Genomic DNA, 26,455 nt, shown 5'->3' with positions numbered 1-26,455 from the left:
AAAAAAAAAATGGGAGAATTTTGATAGTTGCCATTTTAATGGTCAGATTTAACCTAACCAATATGAAAAACAGAGTTAAAATACGAATGGGTCCGTTAGTAAATCATTAATATATTATTTTTTCAATTTACACTTTTTTATTGATATATGTTAAACCATCTTACGTCGTGTCGTGTGGGATGGTATGAGATAACAAGTTGGTATAATTTTATTTGAAGAATGAAATTACACGTAATAGAAAAATTTATACGGGAAATTATGATTTTTTTATTTAATTTTTAATATATATATATTTAAAAGTGGGCAAAATAAGGCCATTTTTAGGTGTAGGTAGCTAGTAATTGCAGCCTCTATTTTGTAGTAGAAGGCAGCTAGAATGGTGACAGAAAAAAACCAACAAAAAAAGAAATATGAAAAAGTACCATAGATTTTGATGTCAAATCTTGTTAGATTAGTAAGGAAGCTGTCACTTCAATATTGAGATAAATTTATATTGTTTCGATATAATTTTTTGGAGTGTGACACTCGAGTGATCGAAGTGTACATGAATCAACCGAGACAGTCTAAATGAGAATGACCCGAAAAGTTAAAAAAATTTGACATTAATGTCTGTACCAACACACTGCTCCTTCATTTTCTTTTTAATCATAAGAATTTCAAAATTAAACGTGCAGAACATTATAACGTATGTGAGTGTTTACAAATATATTGAAATGACTCGTGATGGCTTGTGGATATCGTTTTCATTTTTAGAAGCAGTCTAAGACGAGTAGACGGTGTAATTATATTGCATAAAAAATGTCGAGGTCATTAGATGCCGAATTCGAAGAGTTGAAATTAAAAAATATTTTAAAAAGAAAAAATGAAGACTACTTGGGTGACTGCTTTGTATTTTTGTGCTTTATAGTACTAAAGTTTGGTCGGTAATCGATGAGTTATTCTTTTTTTTATTTTTTATTCTCTATTATTAGTATTTTGATTTTATTTATTTATTTTTTTGAATCTAAATAAAGTTTATATCTTCTTTGAAAAATGGGTTTCAAACACTTAATAATTGGTTTTTTTATTTTTTATTTTTTTCAAAATTTAGTTAAAAGTTTCAACTGGATTTGAAAAAATGGAAAAGGAAAAGAAAAAAAGAAAAATAAATTAATATTATTAACAAACGTGTAAAAAAAAATACAAAGGGCCATCGATGAGTTGTTTTGAAATATTTTTTTATAATTATTTTGGCTTGGTAAAAAGATATAATTATTATTTATGATTTGATATTTACTTTATTGATCGACAAAATAAATTATTTGTGGAATAAAAAACTAAAAGATAATAAGATTAATAATAATAATAATACATTTTTATATTTTGTGTGGATAATTATTATTAAGAAATTATAAGACAAGTAGATGAATTCGACCCTACAAAACTCACTTCGTGAAATTATTTTTTTATATTAAAAATTAAGATCTCGTTTGGTAATTATATATATATATATATATATATAAATATTTTTTATATTAAAAAATTAAATCTCGTTTGATAATTATTTTATTTTTTAATTATATACATATAATTATTTTTTTATATTAAAAGAATTAAGATCTCCTTTAATTCTTAACTAACTAGTTTCATGACATAATTGTTATCCAGTCTTATTTTCCTTTTCAAATCCAACTGAGATAATTATTTTATTTTTTAATTATATATATATATATTAAATTTATAAACAGTAATTCTAATTATAGTTTTATTGTTTTATGACCTACAAAGACAATAAAATTATTTTTTTAAGAAAAAATAATAATAAGCAAAGAACAAGAGGCTATGATAAATTCTTTGTTTTCATTTAAAAAATAAAATAATAATAATTTGTTTGAAATGAAGAAGTGACCCAAACCAAACTTGGAACAGCTAAGGATTAAATTAAATTGTGGGGTTTCTAAACCTAATTTTCTTTTAAAATGGATGGTCCAAATAGGGATAAAATATTAAAAAATATATTTTTTTTTTTTGAATTTTGGGGTATTTTTAAAAATCACTGCCAATCTGTGCCTCTAATTGAGGCAGTCCACCATTGCCATGACCCTTGCCTAATTTTTTTTTAAGATTCTTCACACTTTAGTCCCTAAACTTTCATTACCTTTGCAAAAGATGGGTACTTCTTTTTATATTAATCACATTTCAGTCCAAATGTTTGAACAAACAATAATAAACCAAGTATCGAGTTTTAGATTTGTGTAAAACATGCTTTCTAGTTATCGAGCAACCTACATGGAGCTTTACCCTATCCAAGCATTCACGATCAAGACATGCTAGAACGTGTTTTAGGTGGGCCAAATCCAAAAGACGAAAGATCGAAAATTTTTACAGTTAACTGGACTCGACAATTCCTTCATACTACTTGCTGCTATTCTATATTTCCTTGAAAAGGGTGCTCAGACGAATAGAAAGAAAGATCTCCAAGCTCGTGTGTTTGAAAAATATCTGATTAAATTCAAACATTCACGACCCAGAAATACTCGAACTTGTTTTAAGTGGGCCAAATCTAATAGAAGGAAGATTGGAAAATTTTACAGTTCAATGGACTCACTAGTATGTTTTCTAGAAAAGGGTGCTCAAACGAACAGAAAGATCTCCCGCCATGATTCGTTCGACTTTTAATAGAAAAATATCTGACTAAATTCAACTGATACATCAGAGTTCAAACTTCNTTAAAGTGTTGGATATAAATCTTCTCGAGGGCTTCGACCTCCCCTTGGGCAACATCCAAATCAACCATCTTCACTATAGTTTTTGCACTTTTCAGACACCTAAGCTGAACAACCTACCAGCAGTATCCAAGGCCTTTATATAAACTTCTGGTTTAAAGATAAAACTCCCAAGATCTTTTTTTTTTCTCGTATCATATAAATAACGCTCCCTAACTATGGTGGATTAATTCACGAAAGAAAAAAAAAAGATCCTTTGACTTCAATTCATAAGAGCATTTTTTTTTGGTCTCTTTGGCAAGAGTACCATAGTGCCTTCTATAACAAAGAAAATCCCGTCACTAGTTATAGAAGTGGTTCTTTCTTGGAGAAAAAATGTTTTTCATTGCAACAATTATTGTATTAATTCTCCTATAACATTTTTTTATTACTTTTTTTTTTAATTCCCATATAACCATTGGAACAACTTTTTGGAATTTTCCTTGGTTTGGTTTAGCTTTTCTCCCCCTCCGATGTGATTTCATATCATCTATGAAATTGTTTTTTTTTTTTTTTTTTTTTTTTTTTTTTGAAGTCCAAGCTTCATGCAGTGACTAATTACACAAAGAATAAACCACACAGGAAATAACTCAGTTCACAGACAATGTTACACAAATTATCAACATCAAAGACGAGAATGAAAGCAGAGTAGAATTTGGCAGAAACATTCTTTCACCTTCTTCCAGCAACCAACAATTAGAAGCAGCATTTCCACAAAATATTAGAGCATACCTTAATGCCTGAAGTGAACAAATTCCGTTTCTCCGGCGTCTTTTCGACACCTGAATTTGATTGTTAGAATCATAGTTTGTATTCGGAATGGCTGATACGATAAACCTCGTCACTGACGAGTTTCTTTGGAAGGGGCATAGGCTTTGCTTTCAGTAACATTGGCATTGGCAAGAACCTCGGATGCTATGTCCCAGCTTCCGCTTCTGCGACCCCAACTTGAGTGACGAGCATCTGATCGAATTGTGGGAGCTCGATGATCAGAACCCAAACTAGAGTCAGCTTCTGAGACATTAAGCTGAGGACCAGTGCTCCCTCTGCTGCGTATATCCTCGTTAATGTCGTCGATATTATGTCGCTGGGAAATCTTCAGTAGGTCCTCACCAATATCTAGATCATCTTCAACCTTTGAACGTGGATCCCCACCCAAATCATCTTGTTCGGCTGCTCCCATCCCACGTAAAGGAGGGGCTGGAGGTGGCAGTACCTCCTCTTGCACAAAGGCTCGGAACTTGTTCTTTGAGGGCTCTACTTTTGAGCAAAATACTTCCAGAAAATTATTCAGACAACCTCGATTGTAGACATTTGACCTGCTGTCAGCTCGGTACCGGAAATTTTCATAGGTGGTCTGGAAAAATGGAGCAATATCAAGCTGGTTATTACAAATCAAACTCACACATACTGTAACAGTCCAAGCCCACCACTAACCAAATAACACACAGACTATAATGCTAGACACCAAGAGTAATGCTAATTCCAGCCACAACTTTCAGTACTTCAAATTGAAGCTCAAACAATTCAGGCCTATATCTATCATAGTTGAGAGGCAGATACAGATCCATCATTAAATACAAAACAAAATTTGAAAATCAAAGACTCGACATCATTCGAAGTTCTTCCAGTGTTCTTCAATAAGCAAGCTTGTAGTCTATTTATTAATAGGGTAAAGACATACGGTTAGTAAAATCCTAGCCAAATCCCTATTTATCCCACATGAGTATCCCACTAATTGGTCTTTCATCAATTGAGCATATCATATGTGGATGCAAAAACTGGATATTAACAAAGCAGGACTTAACCAACCTGGTTCGTGCCTATAAGGTACAAATGGAAGCCAGTGAGTCCACCGACGAACCACAGAGAGATGAAACAGTAGGCCATTAGAATAACTGATGCAGGGGACTCCTTCATTGCCTTCCAGACAGTGCTGCTATTTTCCTCCATCAGAACTTTAATGTAAAAGGCTGACATTGCAAATATGTAGATGCAAAGAAGAGTTGAAGACGATACAAACATAAAGAAGTAGCGATAATTACGCTGCACAAGTACAAAAGATAATAAAAAATAATTTAGCTAGGACAGTCAAGAACTTAATAGATAATAAAGTAATGGAGATGGAGTTTAAGAGCATACAAGACCAATGCATTGGCCAACCCACGGGCAATGGTGATCAAATTTTTGAACGCAATTGTTGCAAATAGAACAATGGGAGCAACGAGGAGGACGGTAGAGCATACATGTGTCACAGTATTTCACCCTCACAGCAACACCATTGACTATAACTTCTTTTGTTCGAGGAAATTGTCGGCCTGGTGTTTGTCTTCCCCCATGCTCAAGTGATAAAGAAGACGCATAAGGAATTTCCTCTTCTGGGGGATGTGAGTTTCGTGGAATTATACCCGGGTCCCGAGAGGAAGTAAGAAAAAGCAGCACCAAAACCTATGGAACCAAACCAAGTGACCACTTTATACCAAATCTTGGGAACCTTTTTTTTTTTCATCCTTCTCAAGCAAAAGTACATTGGAATTTCACACTGTAGTTAAAAAAATACATGGCCTCAAAAGTCGACCCGATACTTATAATCCTGGCCTGGAAACATTGTCAAATACAGGTGTAGACATGCCACAAGAATGTGCAGGTATGCAGTGAATATACATAATAGCATTAAGTTTGATTATTTGGCACAAAAGAACTATATCATTGAAATTTATATTTATCCGTGGTACCATAAATCCAGGATAAAGTATGCCAAGATGTGTTGCAGGACGAGATAAGTTGCAATATTATTCTCGACCTTTCATAAATATTTCAAAACTTCTCTTAGAGTATAAACACCGTTAGAATGCTGAACAAAACATCAATGTATCTAAATATCGTTCTTTCAAACTTAAAAACCAAACAAGTGTTCTATTCACTACTATGTCGATTTTTTGTCCCACATTTTAAAGGAGCTCTACTAGGAAAGTTTTAAAACATTTATAAAAACGTCAAAGTTAATATTGCAACTTTTAAAAAAATAGACGTATTTGTGAAACAAGGGGTAAGTTCATAAGATAGCTCTACAAGGCGATTAACAGAATGAAAGCCTATATAATCTCTCATTTTTACTTTGATCTCTGTAGCCTCATCTATTTCCTTACTCCCCTCCCGTTTTCAAATGCATTCCCAACATATTCCAGCTATCTTTTGAATATCCAAGTTAAAATATATACCTAATACATCTCTGGGATAAAATTTTCTCCCTATCCTACGATCCGTGTCATCTTGTATCGCCACTAGCATATTTTTATCATCGCTTTGAATAGATAAAATCAGATTGTTGCCTTCCTTATCATTACACAAGTGCACAAAGCTAGGCCTGTACTGGTTCTTGACCTACACCATACTCATCCTCCAACTTAAACTTGGCGAGCATTATTCTAACACCTTAAGTGCCCTTGAAGGATCTATATAATAATGACAATCGTGACCGTGTTCAAAGCCCAAATCAGTATGCTGTAGGTCAAATGATCAATATTACAAACTCTAAAGACTTCAAATAATGTTTAAATGAAGACGAAACAGTGCTTCAAAGCATATTAATCCATAACATAAACATGGCACACAATCTGAAGAGACTGAATAATGTTTAAATAAATGTCAAAACACTCGAACTCGACCAGACGTAAAGGTCAAAGAATACATACGTGGATTGTAAACACAACAGCTACCACCAGAACTGCATATCCAGCATTATATGACGCAAATTCATGCACAAGATTCCTTGCAACAAATGCACAAAATATTATTACGGGAACAGTGATCAGTGATATAGTCACAAGAAGTGATCTAGCATCAGGCCCAAATATTAGCCTTCCTCCAAGGATAAACTTCTGCAAGAGATAGGTCAAAAAAGTTTTCAGAAAATATATTGAAGAAAACATGAGTTTAGACAGAGGAAAAACATTTGAACAAGTAGACTTTTTCACGGTTAATCTTAATCCAAAAAAAAACAAGAACTCTCTCAACAGTCATCAAAGAGAATGCAACAGAACATGGTTAACTTGGAAAACAACAATAAAGCAATTGACTTAACATTTCATTTTATGAGAAAAGCTTACAAAAGAAATTCAATTCAAAATCAGAGATGCAACAGTTTCAGGGTGGAGACACACATGTATTAGAGAGCCCGGGGTCAGAGTGGAGAGAGATCAGTAAACTGAACAAAAAATCCAATTCCACGTAAAACCACGAGGATGAGTGGATGAAATGAAGGATAATTTTAAAGTCCAAATAACTAAAATTCATATGTAGAAGACGTGTAGTAAATCTGGCAATATCTTAGTTCAGATTCTAACTTCTCTGTATGGTTCCTTCATTTTCAGGATGATAATTAGAAAACTGAAACATGATGTATGATAGATACAAACAACATTTTTACATGTCGTTCGTGCAATAGTGCCAATATCAAATCCATTGAATACTGGGGAGTCGAAGGGGTTTTGCTGATGAAAATTTCTATAATTACTGATAATAGTTATCATTTAAAAAATTTGTTCAGAAAAAAGGGAACAAAAATAATCGATAAAATAATTCCAAATGAGACATGAGATGAGATAGCCTCAAAATATCTATGACATGAGATAGTTTTACTACAGCACTGAAGTCTCAAATTAATCCAAGAAGCCAAAAACATGCATAAGTACAAAGCTACCCACCATTCTATCCAGGGTTCCAGATCATAAACTCTGTTTGAAGCCCAAGATAGAACGACATACAAGAGAAAAATAGCACCAAGGGGATATATACGAGAACATGTGTAACAGCCCAAGCCCAAGCCCACCTTTAGCAAATATTGTCCTCTTTGGGCTTTCCCTTCCAGGCTTTTGCTCAAGATTTTAAAATGCATCTGTTAGGGAGAGATTTCCACACCCTTATAAAGAATACTTTATTTCCCCCTCCAACCAATGTGGGCTCTCACAATCCACCCCCTTGAGGCCCAACATCCTCATTGGCACACTACCTAGCGTATGGCTCTAATATCATTTATAACAGCTCAAGCCCGCCACTAGCAGATACTATCCTCCTTGGGCTTCCCCTTCCAAGCTTCCCCTCAAGGTTTTAAAACGCATCTGTTAGGGAGAAGTTTCCACACCTTATAAAAAATGTTTTGTTCCCCTCTCCAACAAAGGTGGGATCTCACAACATGTCTACCTTCAATGTGACAGCAAGAGCATAAAGTAACATTTTTTTCTTGCCAACATGTTCAATATGTTAATTGACCTTACCACAGGTCAATTTTTTTTTCTCCATTTTGAATGTTCTGATATTTTAACTTGAATCAAATCTAATTTCCATCATTATCAGTGGGTCTAACAAATCTTCCCTTCCCATTTTACTGTACGTGAGGGAGATATATATACATAGTTTCATGGGGCAGGTTCCATTATTTGTAAATGACGATTGATGACCTATACCTATTCAACAGGATTAAATACGAAGAACATACAAAACGAACTCCATTAAATGATACTTACAATATGCATTCACAACTTTTTACTCATAGTTTGAAAATCTACCAAAATGCCTACCATGATCTTGTTAATTTCACCCATAATTAATCAAAAGCATATTCCAAAAAACTATTTCCACAAGACCCCCAACATCAGAAAATCATTTCACAAGAAGATGCATGTGTTGGGACATATCATGAAACTACTCCGGCCCCATTTGATAACCATTTATTTTTTAGTAATCTATCTTTTGAGAATTAAACTTATAAACACTTCTTTCTCCCATGTACATCTTTGTTTTGTTATCTACTTTTAATACATTTCCAGTTTCTTAAAAAATAAAAATATTATAGAAACAATATGTTAGAATTCAAATGTCCACTTAAAAGGAATAAATGGAAAACAACATTGATTACCCCCGTATGCTATCCATTACGTTTATGAAAATTGTGCTTGTTTACTCATAATTTCTTTACGGTTCGTTTCATCTTTTCTAAAGAAACATTTGAGTTCCTAATCATCTTTTTTTATAAAAAAAAAAAGTTTCTAAAACTTTTTTTTAGTTTTCAAAATTTGACTTGGATTTCGAAAACATCCCTAAATAAGTAGACAACAAAACAAAGGAACCTACAGATTGAAGTAGTGTTTACAAGCTTAATTTTCAAAAACCAAAAATCAAATAGTTGGCATAATCAAACGGAGCCTTAGTAATCTCAATTCTATTCACAATCAATGCATTGGACTCTTGACTGCAAATAAACACCGTTAATATTGATCCTTCCGAGAGACTCACAGCTATTCACAACGTAAACAAAACCCAGCATACACGTCCAATCTAAAATGGTACAAACCGGAAGCTGGCTAAGAAAACAACACATATATACTAAACTCTAAGCCAACAATTAGATATCAAAAGCAAGCCGCCTACCCTACAATGAATTTAGGCCCCATATCTCCCTAAAACCTACCTAGACAATAAGCTGCCGTTTCGATGTAGCAAAATCTTGACGGGTCTGTAAGGAATTGAGAGAGGGGATAGTTACGATTTAAAGAACCCATTTGCTTGAAAGAACGGAAAACAAGCTCTCTAGTCAACTAAACCATCGAGTTCGGCAATTTCAAGGGCAAGAAAAATAATAAACAAAAACAGGAAGTTTCGAATTTATCCTCGTTGCCTCCACTTACTAACCAAACCCCATGGAAATAACGAGCTACAAAAGCATGGAGACCTAATTGGACCTAATTTCAAGCTTCATCAAATCAAATGCAAAGCAATACAAAATCCAATCATAAGCCACAAAAATTCCCTCGAAATTTCAAAAATCAAAGAATACGCAGATAATAAAAAAAGAAAACAAAAGCGAAATTGAATCGAAAACGAGCAGAGTAATAAGAAGCTCACATTACTCCCTTTCCAGACTTGGTACACGCGCTTCGCCATGATGGCTCGGAGTCCTCTCGAAGCTAAGCAGGAAGAGAGTCGAATATTTGGAACTTGTGGACGCTCATTTCATCGGCATTCAGACCGACCGAGGTAAAAAAGCCACAGGGGACGTTTCACCCCGATCAGTCACGGCGATTTATGGAGCAAACTGAAGCTCGGATTCGGGTTTTTGCGGCTAATGACGATTTCTATTTCCAATTCTGAAAGGATTTGGCAAAGGAACGAAGAACAGGATTTACAGTGTCGCCCTCGTTCTCCCCAACTTGTGTGAAAAATCTTTCGCGAACGAATTGAAAAACTGAATTAAGCCTTCGGGAAAGGAAAACTCTCCTCGCTCTGCTCGTTCACACTCCAATTTGGTACTTTTTTTGCTCCCCTCCCTTTTTTTCTTTTTTCAATTTTCAACTTTTTCCAGCGAAATTACACATTTAGCCCCATTCCTTTGACCTTCTATGCTTCTGGCTGCTTTAATTTAATATTCGAATATAATTATTTTCCAAAAATAATTAATTTATTGCCTTATGGAATATGTTTTTTTTTTCAAAACTAAAATAATAATAATAATAAAAATAGAGTTGAAATCTAAAATGGGCTGTGTGGAATTTTATTTCCTTTTGTGTTCGGACAAATTTTCAACCATCTATACATTATATATTATTACCTCGAAGATTTTGACCGATAATAACTTGAGAATATGGAATGATATAAATCTTATTGATAAGCATCGATAGTCGTGAACTAAAATCCAACGTTAGCTGCAATACTTGTGGTAATGAATATGAGTCTATCGTTCACGATTCTCGAAAGAACTGGGTGAAAAAATATTTTAAAATATTATAAGAGGTAAACATTAAATATGATCTGTTTTATTTAGGTATTTTATGGTCGTGGTCGTTTGATTCTGTAATTTCATATTTGTATTGATTTTTTTTATTAATGTCTTCAATAACGTCAATTTGAATTATTGAATTAATAAGTATTGAGTTATTTTTATTTAAATTTAAAATAAAAATAAATGTACAGAGTTCTCGTATCTACCCATCAATTCAACTCTAATTTTATATGTATCTCTCCTTTTATATATTAAATTCAAACACACGTTAAATCACATCTAATTATTAATCTACCATCGGATTAAAATATTTAATAATTGTTAAAGTTAATTTAATGTTCTCATTTAATAAATCTATATTCTTTTATTTTTATTTTTAATAGGTCGATATTTACTCTAATTTTATTGTTAGTAGGTTGATTATATAATTATACTTACCATATACTTCATATTTAAAAAAAAAAAACAAAAACAAAAACAAAAAAAAACTTAATCTATATTTATAGGGTTATTTAGTTTATATATTTACAAAGATCAGTTATTAGTTTTTTTTTTTTTTAAATTCAATTCAAATTTTAAAGTACTTTGATCGACGGTTTTATCAAGCATTTGAGACATGTCACTAGTACTTTGATCGATGGTCACATTAGTCACGTGAGACATGTCACTAGTAACTTAGTTGAAGGTTGTCTCATACATACGAGACATGCTACTAGTAACTTGATCCATATGAGACATGTTGCTAATACCATGACCAATTGGCATCTCATCCCGACAAGACACGTCCTCTCTCAAGGTAAATCGATTGGCTTGTGATTCGGGTATTGATTTTGTCGTCGACATTGTTTCGGTCTCCATGCGTCAAGAAGCTAACTTGGCTCTAATACCACTTGTTACACTCGCACTTTTATGAGCAGCGAATTTTGCGATTGTGCGACACTCACTCTTAACTTGGATTTGCGTCGCCTATGGCCGAACAATGTATACTAAAGCCTTTAACCTCATTTTGAGAATAAGATTTTAGAAAATCGGGGCAGAGAGATTTTCGAAAGCGAGTTTGAAAGTAAGAATGACCATTTTTTTTCTATGTTTATTGTCGTTTTGACCTTTAATCTCAATTTAATTAATTAATTGATTGATATTATGATGATAACATACCTACTTTTAATTACTAATGATTTTAGTATTTTGAGCTATTTATAGTATATAAAATAACGATACAATGCGTTTTAAATCACTCAAATCATTGACTAAAGTGAGTAAGTTACAGCTAAAACAAGATAGAGCATAAAAACAACTTACTTAATGATATATTGAGTTGACATTATGAACCAATCAAATTATGACAGAAACATTATTTTTAAAATAAAATAATTATATATATAATAATATTATATTTGAAAATATAAAATAAATAAATGATTTTAAACTTATATTTGAATATTATTATTTGAAAATGAAAAAAATTTAAATGTATGGTTATTGACATTATTACTATCCTTCTCTAAGATATTAAAATTACGACCGTGGTCAGTATCATTATTATTTTAAATTAAAATAAAAAAATACTTTAAATTAAGTCATATTTTTTCGTATTTATCAAACGCTTTATATATAAATATTTGAGAACTGGCTAAAAAAGACAAATATTTTCATCTGCAAATCTATTCAATGGTGTAATTGTGCTATTAATGTGGATATTTTCGTCTACAGTAGCTCAAATTAAAGCCATAAATAAATAGCAGACAAATCAAAATTGGAATAGGCTCAATTTATTAAATTAGAACCGTTTAAAGCTACTCATAATCAATTGTAAAGAGGTCACGTGATAGTGCTCCATTCACGGTTTGCCTAATTTTTATATATAAATATAAATATATACAAAAATTAATTCTGAATAATTTATAAATTTATTAAATAAACATAATTTCGTTGTAATAATAAAATTTGTTTTTATATTTTTTAGTATAAATTATATTAAAAAATAAAATTGAACAAAAAAAAAATTCTTTTGAAATAAAACAGGATTTAAAAGATTTTTTTATCTTTTTATTTTTTTTAAAGTGCTACCGTCCGAATGTTGATGAATGTTATCGACTTGTTGAATATATATATTTATTATGCATAGATTAAGTGCATATAACCATAGTGAAAGCATAAAACATGATACAACTCCACAACACTTCACATTATACATCCATACACGTATTACCTAAATTCCTTTCATGGAAAAGCTACTATCCAAAGAAACATATCAACGTGCATGCACCGAGCTATTCGTACAAGTATTTCTTCTTAAAAATTCGAATAATGACTTATATGCCCTTTTGTTAAGCGTTTGTGTGTCAAAAATACTGATTTTTCTCTCTTAGGTCATAATTCACCTATGAATAAGGTTATAATTGAATTTAGGATGGAAATCGGGTAAACAGAAGTCAAACGAGTGAAATTGCAGAATATATTAATTGCCACAGCTCTCTACCCTATGAAACATTGACATCTTTTAGGTGTCACGACCGTTTTTTTGATAGAGGTGTCATGTTGTTGTACAAGGTAACTTATGAAGGATTCATTTGTTCCCAGGTTCTTTCAATTTACTATTCTCGTACTTAGTATTATTTATTTATGAATTCTTAGGGTTAAGTCATAATAAAAAAATTGTATAATTGTTAAATAAAAAACTACTCAATATTTTTAAATTTATAAAGATATTTCATATTATTTAAAAATAAAGTATATTAGATAATAATATGCATTAAAAAAAATTAGATGAGAGTAATATATTTAAAATATATATTTATAAAAAATGGGAAAAAAATTCTCGACCACCTATTTTGTAAATTAAATTTTAATTAATTTAGCCAATCTTTTTTTTTTTTTTTTGCATTTAAGACATTTGAATTGAATCGAGGATATTTTAGTAATTTCGTGTCTTGTAATAAAAAATATTCTGTTTCTTTCTTTTTCTTTTTTATTTTACCCTTAATCGACCGCGTATCATTCACCTGCGCGCGCCAAGCCCAATCGCGTCGAATCCAGAATCCGCAAGGTTGGTCTCTGTTTTGTTTGGAATGTTTACGCTATTTCTGTTCGGATTTTCAGTTGCACAGTATTTTGGGGCGATCTAATCTCAGTTATAATTGATTATTATTTCAGTGTGATATTATGATTGTGTTCTGAGCTGCCGCACTTTTAACATTGACTGATTATACAGACTATTTTATCACGTTCACCATCAAAGAAGTGAAAGTTGTTATGAGAAATTTCTACTACATTGTTTTGTTAATTCCTCCTCGTTTGACAATGAATCTGAAACTTGAAAGTTTAAGCAATTTTTCTTGTTTAGTCGTTTGAACAAGTGAAAGAGATAAAATTACTCCGAAATTTGGTTCCTAATTTTTCAGTTTCATTATTGAAGACTTCGTATTTGTGATCTAGTCGCAAGTTAAATTTCTAGTTTCATTTGTTTTTTTCTTCCGTTGTCAATTCGCGTTACACCATCTGCTGTATTTACTTAGTAATTAGGTCTGATTTATTCTGTCACCTTGATTTTCTTCTATGATTTGTACATTATTTACTTTTGTTTCATAAGCTTGAAGGTTGTCAATAAAGATAGGTTTTGCCCCTTTCTGATGTGTCGTAGAAGTTCATATTTGTTAGGAATCAGGAAAATGTGAAATGTGCCTATGTATGGATACTGAAGGGGAATTTTAACTGCATTAAAATTTAATGACACTTTTTTTTCGAAATCTGAAAGTTGAGTTTAATGCCTTGAAAGAGAATGGTATGAAGAGTTCGTCTCATATATCATTCTGTATTTGGATTTAGATTGTGTTACGGGGTTAACTCAATGCTTTGTGCAGGTATTCAATGCGGCAGATGAAGAACGTGGTCCTTGCAGAACCTTGATGATTTCAGATTTTTAATCACTTTATGGTTAGTTGACTCCCGATTCTGATTAGATGTTTTTCTTAAGATGTTCTCTCTGAAAAGTGTTCTGGAATAACAACATGATATCCACCTTTGGCTGTGTGCAGCATTTTAAAAAGAATTCTCCCATCGTTCCATCTAGTCTCAGCCACTGCCTATCTCTCCATCATTCTTCGATCCCCAAACTATTACCAACATCACACAACGTTTTTGAAAGAAATTTCCTCCTACTGATTGCTAACATCATGTGAAGAAACTTCTCTCCCACCCTCCCCATGGTCTCCCCGGTCCCAATATTGCTTTGCTAAAAACATATTTTACTTTCCTTCTGGATGACATCGTACAACTGCCACTTCATTAGTGTTCTTTTCTTTCCATTTCCTTGCCCCATACAGCCCTCTCTGTAGTTCCCCAATACTTCCTGCTCCCATACTTTTTGCTGTCTCGTCCGATCTTCTTGGTTTCTGATGGAGTTAAATCTAGGATGCAACTAATTTATCTTTTGCCTGTCAAGAACCCAGTAATTGATTAACTCTAGGTGCTTCACCCACATTACCTGATTTGAATGGAAATTTGCCAAACTGATCTTGTCTCAAGAAGTACTAGATCATCATTAGATGCTATCCATTTTTCTTCATTGTTGATCATAAAATTTAGTTTTTTTTTTTTAGCTTTGAGACATGAAATCTATCTGATGATATTTGGGTTGAATTTTTTCTCTAATTCGACTGAATAGAAGAGCTTTTTATTTATTTATTAAATTTTTTCCTCTGCTTTCATCTTTAAACTATAAAGTTATTCAAACTAGACTGTCACCCTCTGGTTTTTCTGAAAATCTCAACAATTGACCATCATAATCCAAAGTAAGCCACCTTCTTAGTCCTACTCAACCTTACATATGACTTTTTTCTTAGTTGACTCAATCTTAGTAGCTAATGAGATTTCTGATAGGAAGAAAATAATTAATTCAATCTTAGTAGCTATTGAAGCTGTGGAATTTGGAAAACGAACAGTTGGATAAACCTCCCAATAATAAAAAATCATGACGTAGTTGACTGGAAGTTTTTGGAGGATGTATTGAAGCAAAATGAATTTAATCATCTATGTATAAGATGGATCATGGAGTGCATAAGAGGAACTAATTTCTATATTTTCTGATATAGTAGGCTGGGGCAAATTGTAGTTACTCAAAAGGCATAGGCAGGGTAATCAATGTGTTATGTAGATTGATAAATGAAAGAACACGGATAGATTCAATGGTAGGTTTTTTTTCTTCTTCTTTCTATTAGGGAGAAATGGAGTCCATACTCTATAATGTACTGATGGTACATTCCTTTTTGTAGAAACAGGCTAATTGGTGGCGAGAGGGTAAATTATATGGCATTTATGGTAGGTTAAGTTGCATAGGTGATGAATATCTTATAAGGTAGCTTGAAATGCTTTTTGGCGCTAATCCTATAAGGGAGGAGTTACTGAACCAGTTGAAGAGACAATATTGGGGAGATAAGCATAATGCAAGAACTCATTGAATTCTAAAAGTTGCATATTAGTCCCGATACAATTGATTATGTAGGCCTTTTTGACATACATCTTATTTGTTTCCTGTACTCCGACGTTGTGAAAATAAATAAGTAGTTTCGTCAAACAGTCTGTTCTTTAGTTTATAGCTTCTCTTGTATAAAGGTGTAAACTTCTGGAAGATGGATTGCTGTTAGACACTCTGGAATTTATATATACCACACTGTCCTTGATCTCAGTAAAATTTGCCTTCTAGATGAACCTTTCATTGATAGTTTTTGGTCATCTTTTCCTGTGAATATTTCATGGAAATGAGGCATTAATTGATATATTGATTTATCTATCTTCTGATTTGAAACTTTACGAGAAAGTTAATAACAGTGTTATTATGTTTGAAGGATCAACATATTGAAGGACTGCCACACTACAAAGATATCAAACAAAATGAATTCTGTTACCGAAAGTAAGATATTTTAATCATTTTCACCATCTCCTTCTTTTCAGTATGTTATATATTTCAATGAATGTTTTCATGAGTTTTATTGTACATAACAGAATGTGTGTTTTTTTTCTAAGTGGGATAAAGCAGCTTTAACCTTCAACCACGTTTAATTTGACGATAAGACAACTCCTTTCTCATCCACCTCAAAGAATGAATTTCTTCAGTCTTCTAAAAATTTCTTTGAGTTATTCTTGTGGCTGAATGTCAACTTGTGTGAAACAAAGATTATGGATCTCCTCCAAACGTTAATGCAAAGGGCATCATTTTCTGGAATCCTGTTGTCAAACAAGCTTCAAAGTCAGAAAACATTGATTTTATCGGAATGTGGTAGATTGACCCTCATCCAAGCCTCTCTCAAACCTTCCTACTTCTTTTATGTCATCTTTTTATGTCCTTACTCCTTAGTGGCTTCCGATATAGGTAGATTTGAGTAATTTCTAATAGGTTAGGTAAGTCTCTCATCCAGTCAGTTGGAACAAGGTAAAGTGTCAATTTTTTCTGGTTGTTTGACTTTGGAAACCTCTATTTATACTCTCTTTTATCGAAGTGGTTTGGGAGGTTTGCCTTAACCCCAAGGTTTTCATTTTATGATGTGATCCAAACTTCAATTTGGGAAGATTGGGGGACATGAATCTTAGAATGGAGCTTCTGCAGAACTTTGGGATACCATAGATTTTGCTTTTTTATAGGGTACTATTTCCCCTTTTGTTATTGCATTTTTATTTTTACTTAATACCAATTAGATCACATGTTTGCAAGCTTCTCTGGTTTGGGTTTTCTGTTTTGCTTTCATCTTTTCAATGGAATGCACTCGTTTCTTGTTAATACAAAAAGGGTTTGCCTGTGGAAAAGATGCTAAATACGGAGTTTCAAAGGGAGACTGGTGAGTAACCTAGCTGCTATCAAATGCTCCATGGGTTCTTAGAAGGACATTTATTTTTTGGGTTCGAAATTGGAGTTTTGGGTGGTTAATGGTGATTACATGAGATGCTGGGAAGACATTTTTAAAAGGAAATAAGTCTCTCTTTCAAGTTTCAAGAATCTCTGCAATTTCCAACTAGCAAAACTTCCTTATTAGTCAAATTTGGTTGGCAGCCTCCCCTTTGGATTTATCTAATAGAAGCAACTTAATTGACTTGGAGAATTAAGAATGAATATCTCTGAGGGTTTCTAAAAAAAAAAAAAACCTAGTTGCTATCCACCACTAAATTGGTGTACTACATGTGCCATGCTAGTACCAAAAACCCTTGATGTCTTGGGGGTTCAGGCCTTGGGGTAGACGTCGGTGGCCCGGGGTATAAGAGCACAACTCCAGCTCCCGGTTATCACACACACTCTCGAGCACACCCAAAAAAAAAGAAAAAGAAAAAAGACAAAGCTGAAGACCATTGCTTCATCAACTATCCTTTGGCCTTTCAATTTAGGCCTAGTTCCTTTTGCAGGTTGATTGCCTCACCTTGCAACATCAAAAGCCTTCTCATCTTTGCCTTGGCAGTCTTCCTTTTCACTTTGAAGCTTGAAGCTTGTGGCCAAATATTATAATTCTTTTTGTGATGGTAACCAAGCCCTTTTATGTGTACCTCAACTAATTTCAAGAGGACAATTATTTGACCCTAGAAACATCTAGTTAAGAAATTCAGGGTTTAAATATAACAGCCACCATGGCGCTTGAATTCATACTCTACGAATCACGTTACTTTTTTCACTTGCCCTTGTGGCTATTAGGCCAATCAATGGTAGTTTAGTTCTCACAAGCCTTTAATTTAATTTTAGTCCTGAACTTTCAAAATTACAAATTTAGTTCTTGAATTTTCAATTTTTTTAAAGTTCAAGGCTACTGGATACAAATTGAAAGTTAGTTCTATTAGATACAAAATTCAAATTTATATCAAGTAGAATAATTAATTTTTTAAAAACTTAAATTTTCAAAGACCTACTAGACTCAAAATTGAAAGTTTAGGGACCAACTAGATACTTATGAAAGTCTGGAGACCAAATAAACACAAACCTCAAAGTTTTGAGGCTAAATTTGTAATTTAACCTTTAGTCTTTGTAGTTCATCATTTTCTTTTTCTAATTGAAGTTTAGAAATATTTTTTTGTAACTCCCTCAGCTTGGTTTGAGGCTCTCCTCACCCCTTTTGGTTATTTTGTCATTTTAAAGAAATAGTTTCTTGTATTACAAAAAAAGTTCTATTGGAAATTTTATGAAAGGTTTTTTCTCCATAGACACAAGAAGCAGAAGGAGGAGGATATCGCCGTCTGTGTCTGCAGATTTGATGCTAATGATAACGATAGTGGTTGTGGGGAAGGGTGCTTGAATGTACTGACCAGCACTGAGTGTACTCCTGGATATTGTCCCTCTGGTGTTCATTGCAGAAATCAGGTAATCACGAGGCTACTTGATAACATGTCTATATAACCGATTTCATGTATAGTAGTTATTTATTAATATTATTTTTAATTTATTGTCCAATCATTATACTATGAGGTACACTTCACTCGATGTGTGTGAATGAATTTGTGTTTGACTTATCTATTGATTTGCAATTAACATTCTTGTGGCGTTTCTCTTTTCTTTTGATTTCTTTAAAAATTTGTTCTACTATTCTTATGTGAAGTATAAATTCACGAGGCCTTCTGCTATGCTCTATAGTGAACTCTCTGTCAATCTGTCTGTTGTTTACAAGTTATGCAACATAACAGTTACTTAGGCCCGTTTGACAACCAATTTATTTATTTTGTTTTTGTTTTTAGAGTATAGGTATGTTTGACAACCTATATTTTTTTTAATATAAAATTGAAAGTCGTTTTTTGAAATATATAAAGAAATGAGAAAACACAAAAAAAAAGGTATTTAAAAACTAGTTTTGGTTTTCAAACCAGGCTGACCGTGTGTGGTGGGGGTATGGGAGATATGCATGGTGAGTTGTGGCTTGTGATTTTGTAAGTGAATGTCTGTCTGTCCGTCTCTATCTTCAGCTTTTGTTTTGTTTTGTTTATTTGTTTGTTTTTTCTTTTGAGTTCTTTTAATCATTTAATCTTTTAATATGTTAATTTAATTCTTTCCATGTATAATCTATATTTCGGGTTCAGAATTACATATTATTTTAAACTAAAAAAATAACAATATGTTATTTTGATTTCTTTTTTCTCAATAATTTTTTCTAAATATAGGTAATTTAAATACAACTTGTAAAATTCAATGACTCATTTGTTAAAAATTAGATTTTAGGGATGAAATCTTTAGTTCAATGAAATATAGAAATCAAAAGTAATTTTTTACTTTATTTTAACATTATATCTTCATAGATTATGTTAAAACTCAAGTACTATCTTATTAGTTAGGCAACCTTTAAAAGTAATAATTATGTTTTGAGTGATTTATTTAAATGAAATGTTATTTTTCCAAGATAAAAGTAAGGGTATTGTTTACATTATAAACAAATTTAACTAATACATTATTTGTATATATTTGACTTTTTTTTTATAAATTTTATTGTGGGATTTGATGGTCATACTTTAGGACATCGTTTGGTTATTTATCTTTTGCTTGATGTCACTAAAAAACATTTTAAATCTTTCCAATTGTTGTATATTATAAAAAAAAATGGTAAGATATGATTTGGTTTTGTTATTGTACAAACAATATATAAATATAACATAAATAACAAACACCCCTCAGTTATATTTTTATATAACCAAAAACCAAAACACAATTATAAAAAAGTTAATAATTTTTTTAACATTAAAAAGAAAATTGTACTTATCAAACAAATTTGGTTTCTATACATCATGTTATAAACTCATTTGTTTTTTTTTTCAAAAATTTGAGTATGTATATTAAATATATTATAAATTATACGATATTGTAAAGTAATAATGATGCGAAGTATATAACATAAACATGGTTTTAAATTAGTTACCAATAGTTTAGAATCAACCTAATATTTAGTTGTTAACTAGAACTATTTTATGGTTTATAAATATATTATCCAATACATTTTGAACAATTGTAAATTAGGATCTAGATTCTAATCTGCTTCCAAACGCATATTGAAAACATGAAAAAACTTGAAATACCAATCTGTTTCATATTGAATCTTTTGTTTTTAGAGTTATGTTTTCAGATCACTAACCATACACGCCTTTATATAATCTAGTTTTACAATTGGTCTGTTATTGGAAGCATCTGTTTGTATGCGCCTGGAATGAGGATTAGAACGATGGTTTGCAGTCCTCACTTGTTTAGCTAAACTAAACTATCCTTCAATTCCCAATATGTAACAGAGGTTTCAGAAATGTGAGTATGCAAGAACAAAGTTGTTCAACACTGAAGGTCGTGGGTGGGGCCTTTTAGCTGATGAGAATATAAAGGTATTTACTTGACAAGGTAGATAGATGTATTTGTTAAGTATCTCATTTATATTGTTGTATGTGTCATATGTCTCATTGGACGATTACTGTTCTTCAATATGGGATCAAATCTCTTTTATTTGTCCTTTTTATCTGCTGGTGCTTATACTTTGTTGATCCTTACAGCCACCTTGCTAATGTGATCAGATTGATGATTTCATCAGTGTTCTAAGGTGTAATTGATTTGACAAATTTATTTTTAAGATGATGTTGGAATATCTCCATTGGTTTTTGGGTATCCAACCCACTGTTTGTATACTTTTCTTATAATAGTGATCAATTAATTTGGTTCCGAAGCAAGATGCAGTTGATGATTTTGAATAGTAACAGACTTGAGATGTAGCTTGCGCACCAACTTGATTTTAGTATCAACGCATCTTTGAGTCCTGTTATTATATTTACTCACCTAAATCTCATGTAGCATTATAAAAAATCATATTTGTTAAGATTGCTTGCTACAGAGGTATTCTTGTGCCAACAACAAAAGACTTAAATGAGGGGAGTTTAATTTTAAATTCATCTTTACTTGACTAACTAAATTGAACTTTCTTCTCTAAAGATTGTTTTCCGTTTCATTTTGTTTCATGGGGACAACGTAGAGTGGACAATTTATTATTGAATATTGTGGGGAAGTTATATCTTGGAAGGAAGCAAAACGGAGATCCCACACTTATGAAAATCAGGGTAACATATCAATTTTATCAAATTTCATCTCTTATGCGCAATATAGCAAATTTAGATAATTTTCTGTACCTTGATGGTAGGACTCAAAGATGCTTACATCATCTCACTCAATGCCTCTGAATCAATTGATGCAACTAGGAAGGGAAGTCTTGCTAGATTTATAAATCATTCGTGGTGAGCTGTTTATCCTGAATATACCATATATTATACATACAATATATATATACACACCAGGGGAAGAGTGAAAGTATGCCAGTAAACATAATTTACCTTTATTACTTTGTTGTTGTCGTTAATTAGTTATTATACCCTTGCAGCTGTCCGAACTGTGAGACAAGGAAGTGGAATGTGTTGGGTGAAATAAGGGTTGGAATATTTGCAAAGCAAGACATTACCATTGGGACTGAATTGTCATATGATTATAATTTCGAATGGTATGGAGGTGCCAAGGTTCGCTGCCTCTGTGGTGCAAGCAGCTGTTCAGGATTCCTTGGAGCCAAGTCTCGTGGGTTCCTGGTAATTCTTTATTTGTGGAGTAGTTTTACTTTTAAAAATAGAGAACACAAGTTGGATATGATCATGGTTCCTGATGAGAGGGTGTAAATTCATCACAAATTGGATAACTGCAAACTTTTTTTTTTTTTTTTTTGGGTATTATCTGACGTACATCAATCTGTTTTCCTTGTCAGGAGGATACCTATTTGTGGGAAGATGACGATGATAGGTAAAGTCTTGTTTATGGAAAATATCCAATGTTTAAGGTTTGGGTACCAACAGACTGAGGGCCTTGGTGGAGTGAGAAAACTTCTCATTCTAAAGCCAGGATGTAGTTAGATTTAGGACAAAGGAAAATATTTAGAAAATGATTCAATTATACCTGTTGATTAATTGTATGGATGGAAGGATGTCTCTGAAAATGTTATGATTTGGGAAGCAATACCCCAAAATTCTCTGGGTTTCATGTATGCATGGAATTAAAATTTGGGTGTTAACCTAATTATATTACGTTTTAAGAGTCGGGAAACCTGAGATGCTTAATAACTCGTGTAGGTGGCTCATGGCTGAAAGAACTCCTAACCAGATTACAATAACATTTGATTTCTATGCCAAATTATTGATAATGTTTAGTCCCAATTAGTCAACATAATGTGCTCATATTATTAGCGCGGTTAATGACAATGCTTTCATGAACAGCAGTAGTATTAAATTTGTTGCATTGTTAGTATCCTTTAGTTTTCTATCACAGCTATTTGAAATTTATCATTCAGATATCTATATGGAGGCCTTTTTGTTTTGTCATGCTCTTCTTGCTTATTTTCTAACAAGACAGCCATTTATTATCCTGCTTGGTTTTAGGTATTCTGTTGAGAAAATTCCACTGTACGATTCTGCAGAGGATGAGCCATTCGTTAAGCTCCACACTGTATTAAATAACCCATATTCTGAGTTTGAGGGTTATCTGAAAAATGAGAACCCAATGATCTTGGACGATAATTTGGGAGCGGAACAGCAGCTGGTATCCACTGCATTAATTGATACCTCGAAGAATTCAGTTCAATTACAAAATATAGTTGTGGGAGAAATTAAAAATGAAGCAAAAGAGGAGCCAGAAGACCATCCACAGAATACGCAGCAGACCTTTTCCCAGCAGAATGCAATGATATCTCGAATCCGAAGTAACACCGCATGCCGTAATTATCGCATTGGACCTGGACCTGCGGCCAAAAAACGAGCAAGAAACTTAACGAATGGAAGGACGAAAAATTTTACCCTGAAGCAAGTAGATGCAAAATATGTTGCTCGATTGTTAGAGTTGAAGGAAGCACAAGAAGAAGTCTTACAGTATGAGGTAATAAATGCGTTTTACTATACTCTTTGTTGTCTAGCTGTGCATTGCTGATAAAATATCCCTTCATTCGCTGTCTTAACGAGAAAACACTTTGGTGGGCTTCAAAACCGTTGCTCCGCTGATATGTTGTTAATTTTTTCACGAAGGAAACGAAGAATAAAGCTACCTCCGAACTTGATTTGTTGTACAATGAAATACGACCCGCCATTGAAGAATATGAGAGGGACAGCCAAGACAGTGTAGCTACCAGTGTTGCGGAAAAGTGGATAGAAGCAAGCTGTTTGAAACTGAAGGCGGAATTTGATCTTTATTCTTCTATAGTCAGAAATGTTGCTTGCACTCCATTAAGGTCAGGTGTCTCTACTGAACCTCAACCTCTCGAAGTGGATGGCGACAACGACCTGAAATTATTAACTAATTAGTTTGCTTGTCTCTAATAATATGGAGCTTAATTAATTACTTTGGTAAACCATTTCTGTCGTTCATTGGTTGATGGTCGGGGCACGCTAGTTCTTATGGGAGCCAGCCTGCAGGGTCTGTGGAGCAAAGTGTACTCAGGTTTGAGGTAATCGAAGCCTTCAATTATGATCGTATTTTTCATGCTATTCTTTCAAGGATTATTGTCTCCTATCTGCTACCTAGTGCTGCACTTGTTTTAAATCGGAATCATTTGATCTGATAATTGTAAAAGTGGATTAGGAAAAAAGAAATGGGTTTAGATAGAAATGATAGTGAGAAGCGTTTGATAGAATTAAAAGGCATATACTTGCATTGAAGTTAGAAAACATCAACTCTGTGGGTTCATCTGCTGTGTTTCATGTTAATTTGAGTTGCCCTTAATCATTTAAACTTTGAGTTAATTTAGTTTATTCTTTATTAAATTTAAAGGCTTTTTTCGTAGTTTAATGTTTTGGTGTTTTTTTCTTCAATTTAGTCATTATTGATTAAAAAGTTCTAAATTAGTCTCTTGTATTTTTACAGTTTTCAATTTAGTCCCTTATATATTGTTCTCATTTTAGTCCCAACTTGCATGACATAATACTTAGTATTCTTCCTAAGTATTGTACATTTAACATTATTGGCTACTTGAGAATAACACAGTTGGTCAAGGTGTTGTACCATTGATTAAAAAGAATTAGAGGTACAAATCCTTATTCCTACATGAACTAAAAAAAGTCTTTATCCATTGTAACATAAGGGACTGTGTATTGAGCTTCAATTTAATATAAAAGCTAATAAAGATTTTAGTTCCTAGAATTCTCCCCTTGAAAATCAAAATCATATTAATCATATTGATTGGTCTGATGGTCAATAATGGTCAACAAGGACTGAAAGTAGTAAAAGACCTCAATTGAATAAATTCAAGCCATGATGACAGTCTACCTAGAATTATGAATCCTATATGTTTTCTTGACAACCATATATAATAAGAACAGACAATTATTTTGTCAAAATAGTTGAGTTGTGCATAAACTAGCATAGAGACTGTAGTTATTTAAAAATAAACCTTCTCTTCGGGTGAAATTACTATTCATTCTAATAAGAATTAAGTTCAAAAAATGGTTAAAGTAACCAATACATCACTTGAATTTCTGCATAATCTTGCCACCAGAAGACTTCTAACTCAACCACTGGCCATGATTAGCCTCCCCACGAAGTCTCATCTTGCTATAGGGAAGTCTTTATCTATTGATGAATCTCCATAAAGACTTCAATTCAACTTCGAAGTCAAACAACTAAAACTATCACCCACCCAAAATTGTCTAGCTATGATTGCCCAAAACAGCAATTTGGAGGTTTGAGATTTAAGTTAATAAACTAAAACTAAATACAATGAAAAAAAACAAAAAAACAAAAACAAAACAAAACAAAAGTTATCTTGACAATTTGTTCTGGGATTTCATTTTTTCTATGTCGATTCTCCTGGAGTGGGATTATTCTAATTGATTCTTTTGTGTGTAATTTGTTTGGAACATTGGTGTTAGATTTCTGCACTCTATGACCTCCTTTCATAGGCTGCACAGGGTTTTTTATTTATTCATTCCTGTGCTTGAGATTTATGTGTATTTGGTCCTTCAACTTTCAAAATTACAAATTTAGTTCACTGAGTCTTCAAATTTTTTAAAATTCACTTATGTTCTACAATGCACAAAATTGAAAGTTCATGGACTTTTACGATATATTTTGGGTTAGGTATATTCTATACTCTTCAGTAGTACAAGTTTACCATTATTTTGACAATTTGTGATATTTCTGTACTCCGGAGTGGTATGGAATACTCTGGAAAATCACAGAGCTTTATACCCATATATTGAAATGTGAACTATAAAATTATTTTCTGTAAGAAATGAGACCCATAAAGCAGGCAATGTTGCTGTTTCTACACGGCGGAAGTATGTGGAGTCTGGCTGACTAAATTTACTTCTAGTCTTTGTTTCTCTGTATTCACGGATTTGATTTGAAAAAGGAAATGCCGTGTGGGTCCTTCCGTTCATGATTTTATCTTTCGATGCAAATATCCTTCTGCTTTAAGCTTTTTCCACTAAAGAAAACCTTCATGGATAATTCTCCAAATTTATTATTATGCTTTTGATGCTAATTCATCACAGGTATTGGCTCTGGACTACAGGGAAATGCTTCTGTTCAACACGTCCATTTCAGGTATTTAAGTTGGAAAGATATTCACTCCTTCAAGAGTTTTTCTTATAATTATTTGATGCTATGCCACTGAACCCTATATCACTCTTAAATGATATTAACCTTCTATCGTTCTTAAATGATATTAACGTGATTGGTAATAAGTAGTCTTGAAATTTTTTACGCATTATGTATAAGTTTCAATGCTTTTCTATTTTCTTTTTAAAAATTATATAACGTGTAGGGTCGGGGTGGGGCTTGAACGTAGGAGCAGTAACTATTAACATCAAATAGTAATTATTTGTTCGAAATGTTATTGGTGTTTACTTCAGAGGGAAAAAAACTATTGTTAAAGTCTGATATTTGACTGTGTCATATGAAGAAGAACAGCATATTTCA

The 26,455-nt window shown here is 32.6% G+C and overlaps 2 protein-coding genes across 4 annotated transcripts; one reads left to right on the top strand and one right to left on the bottom strand.

Annotated features, from left to right (window-relative positions):
- Positions 1-3,245: 3,245 nt before the first annotated feature.
- On the bottom strand, positions 3,246-9,686 carry LOC111445296 (protein S-acyltransferase 8-like). The gene is made up of 5 exons (XM_023083590.1): positions 9,648-9,686; positions 6,440-6,625; positions 4,887-5,192; positions 4,557-4,790; positions 3,246-4,101 (listed from the first exon to the last, which is right to left on the bottom strand). Exons 1-5 carry the CDS (start codon positions 9,684-9,686, stop codon positions 3,586-3,588), a joined length of 1,281 nt encoding a protein of 426 aa, XP_022939358.1. The 3' UTR covers positions 3,246-3,585.
- A 3,808-nt stretch (positions 9,687-13,494) lies between these two features.
- On the top strand, positions 13,495-26,246 carry LOC111445591 (histone-lysine N-methyltransferase ASHH1). Of its 3 annotated transcripts, none has more exons than XR_002710881.1 (12): positions 13,495-13,570; positions 14,385-14,457; positions 16,368-16,432; positions 18,700-18,856; positions 20,761-20,847; positions 21,486-21,570; positions 21,651-21,744; positions 21,888-22,086; positions 22,260-22,294; positions 22,927-23,419; positions 23,566-23,984; positions 26,049-26,246. XR_002710881.1 is itself a non-coding variant. In XM_023084066.1 (11 exons), exons 2-11 carry the CDS (start codon positions 14,455-14,457, stop codon positions 23,839-23,841), a joined length of 1,494 nt encoding a protein of 497 aa, XP_022939834.1. In that variant the 5' UTR covers positions 13,495-13,570; positions 14,385-14,454; the 3' UTR covers positions 23,842-24,262. The 3 variants fall into 3 exon arrangements, 1 of the variants encoding a protein (XP_022939834.1); XR_002710880.1 differs by having other exon boundaries at positions 26,029-26,246; XM_023084066.1 differs by lacking the exon at positions 26,049-26,246 and having other exon boundaries at positions 23,566-24,262.
- The last annotated feature ends 209 nt before the right edge of the window (positions 26,247-26,455 follow it).

The sequence above is a fragment of the Cucurbita moschata genome, unplaced genomic scaffold, assembly GCF_002738365.1.
Source record: "Cucurbita moschata cultivar Rifu unplaced genomic scaffold, Cmos_1.0 Cmo_Scf00007, whole genome shotgun sequence".
Classification (NCBI taxonomy): Eukaryota; Viridiplantae; Streptophyta; class Magnoliopsida; order Cucurbitales; family Cucurbitaceae; genus Cucurbita; species Cucurbita moschata.
Note: the sequence above shows the minus strand (reverse complement) of the source record. Positions and strands in the feature narration are given on the sequence as shown.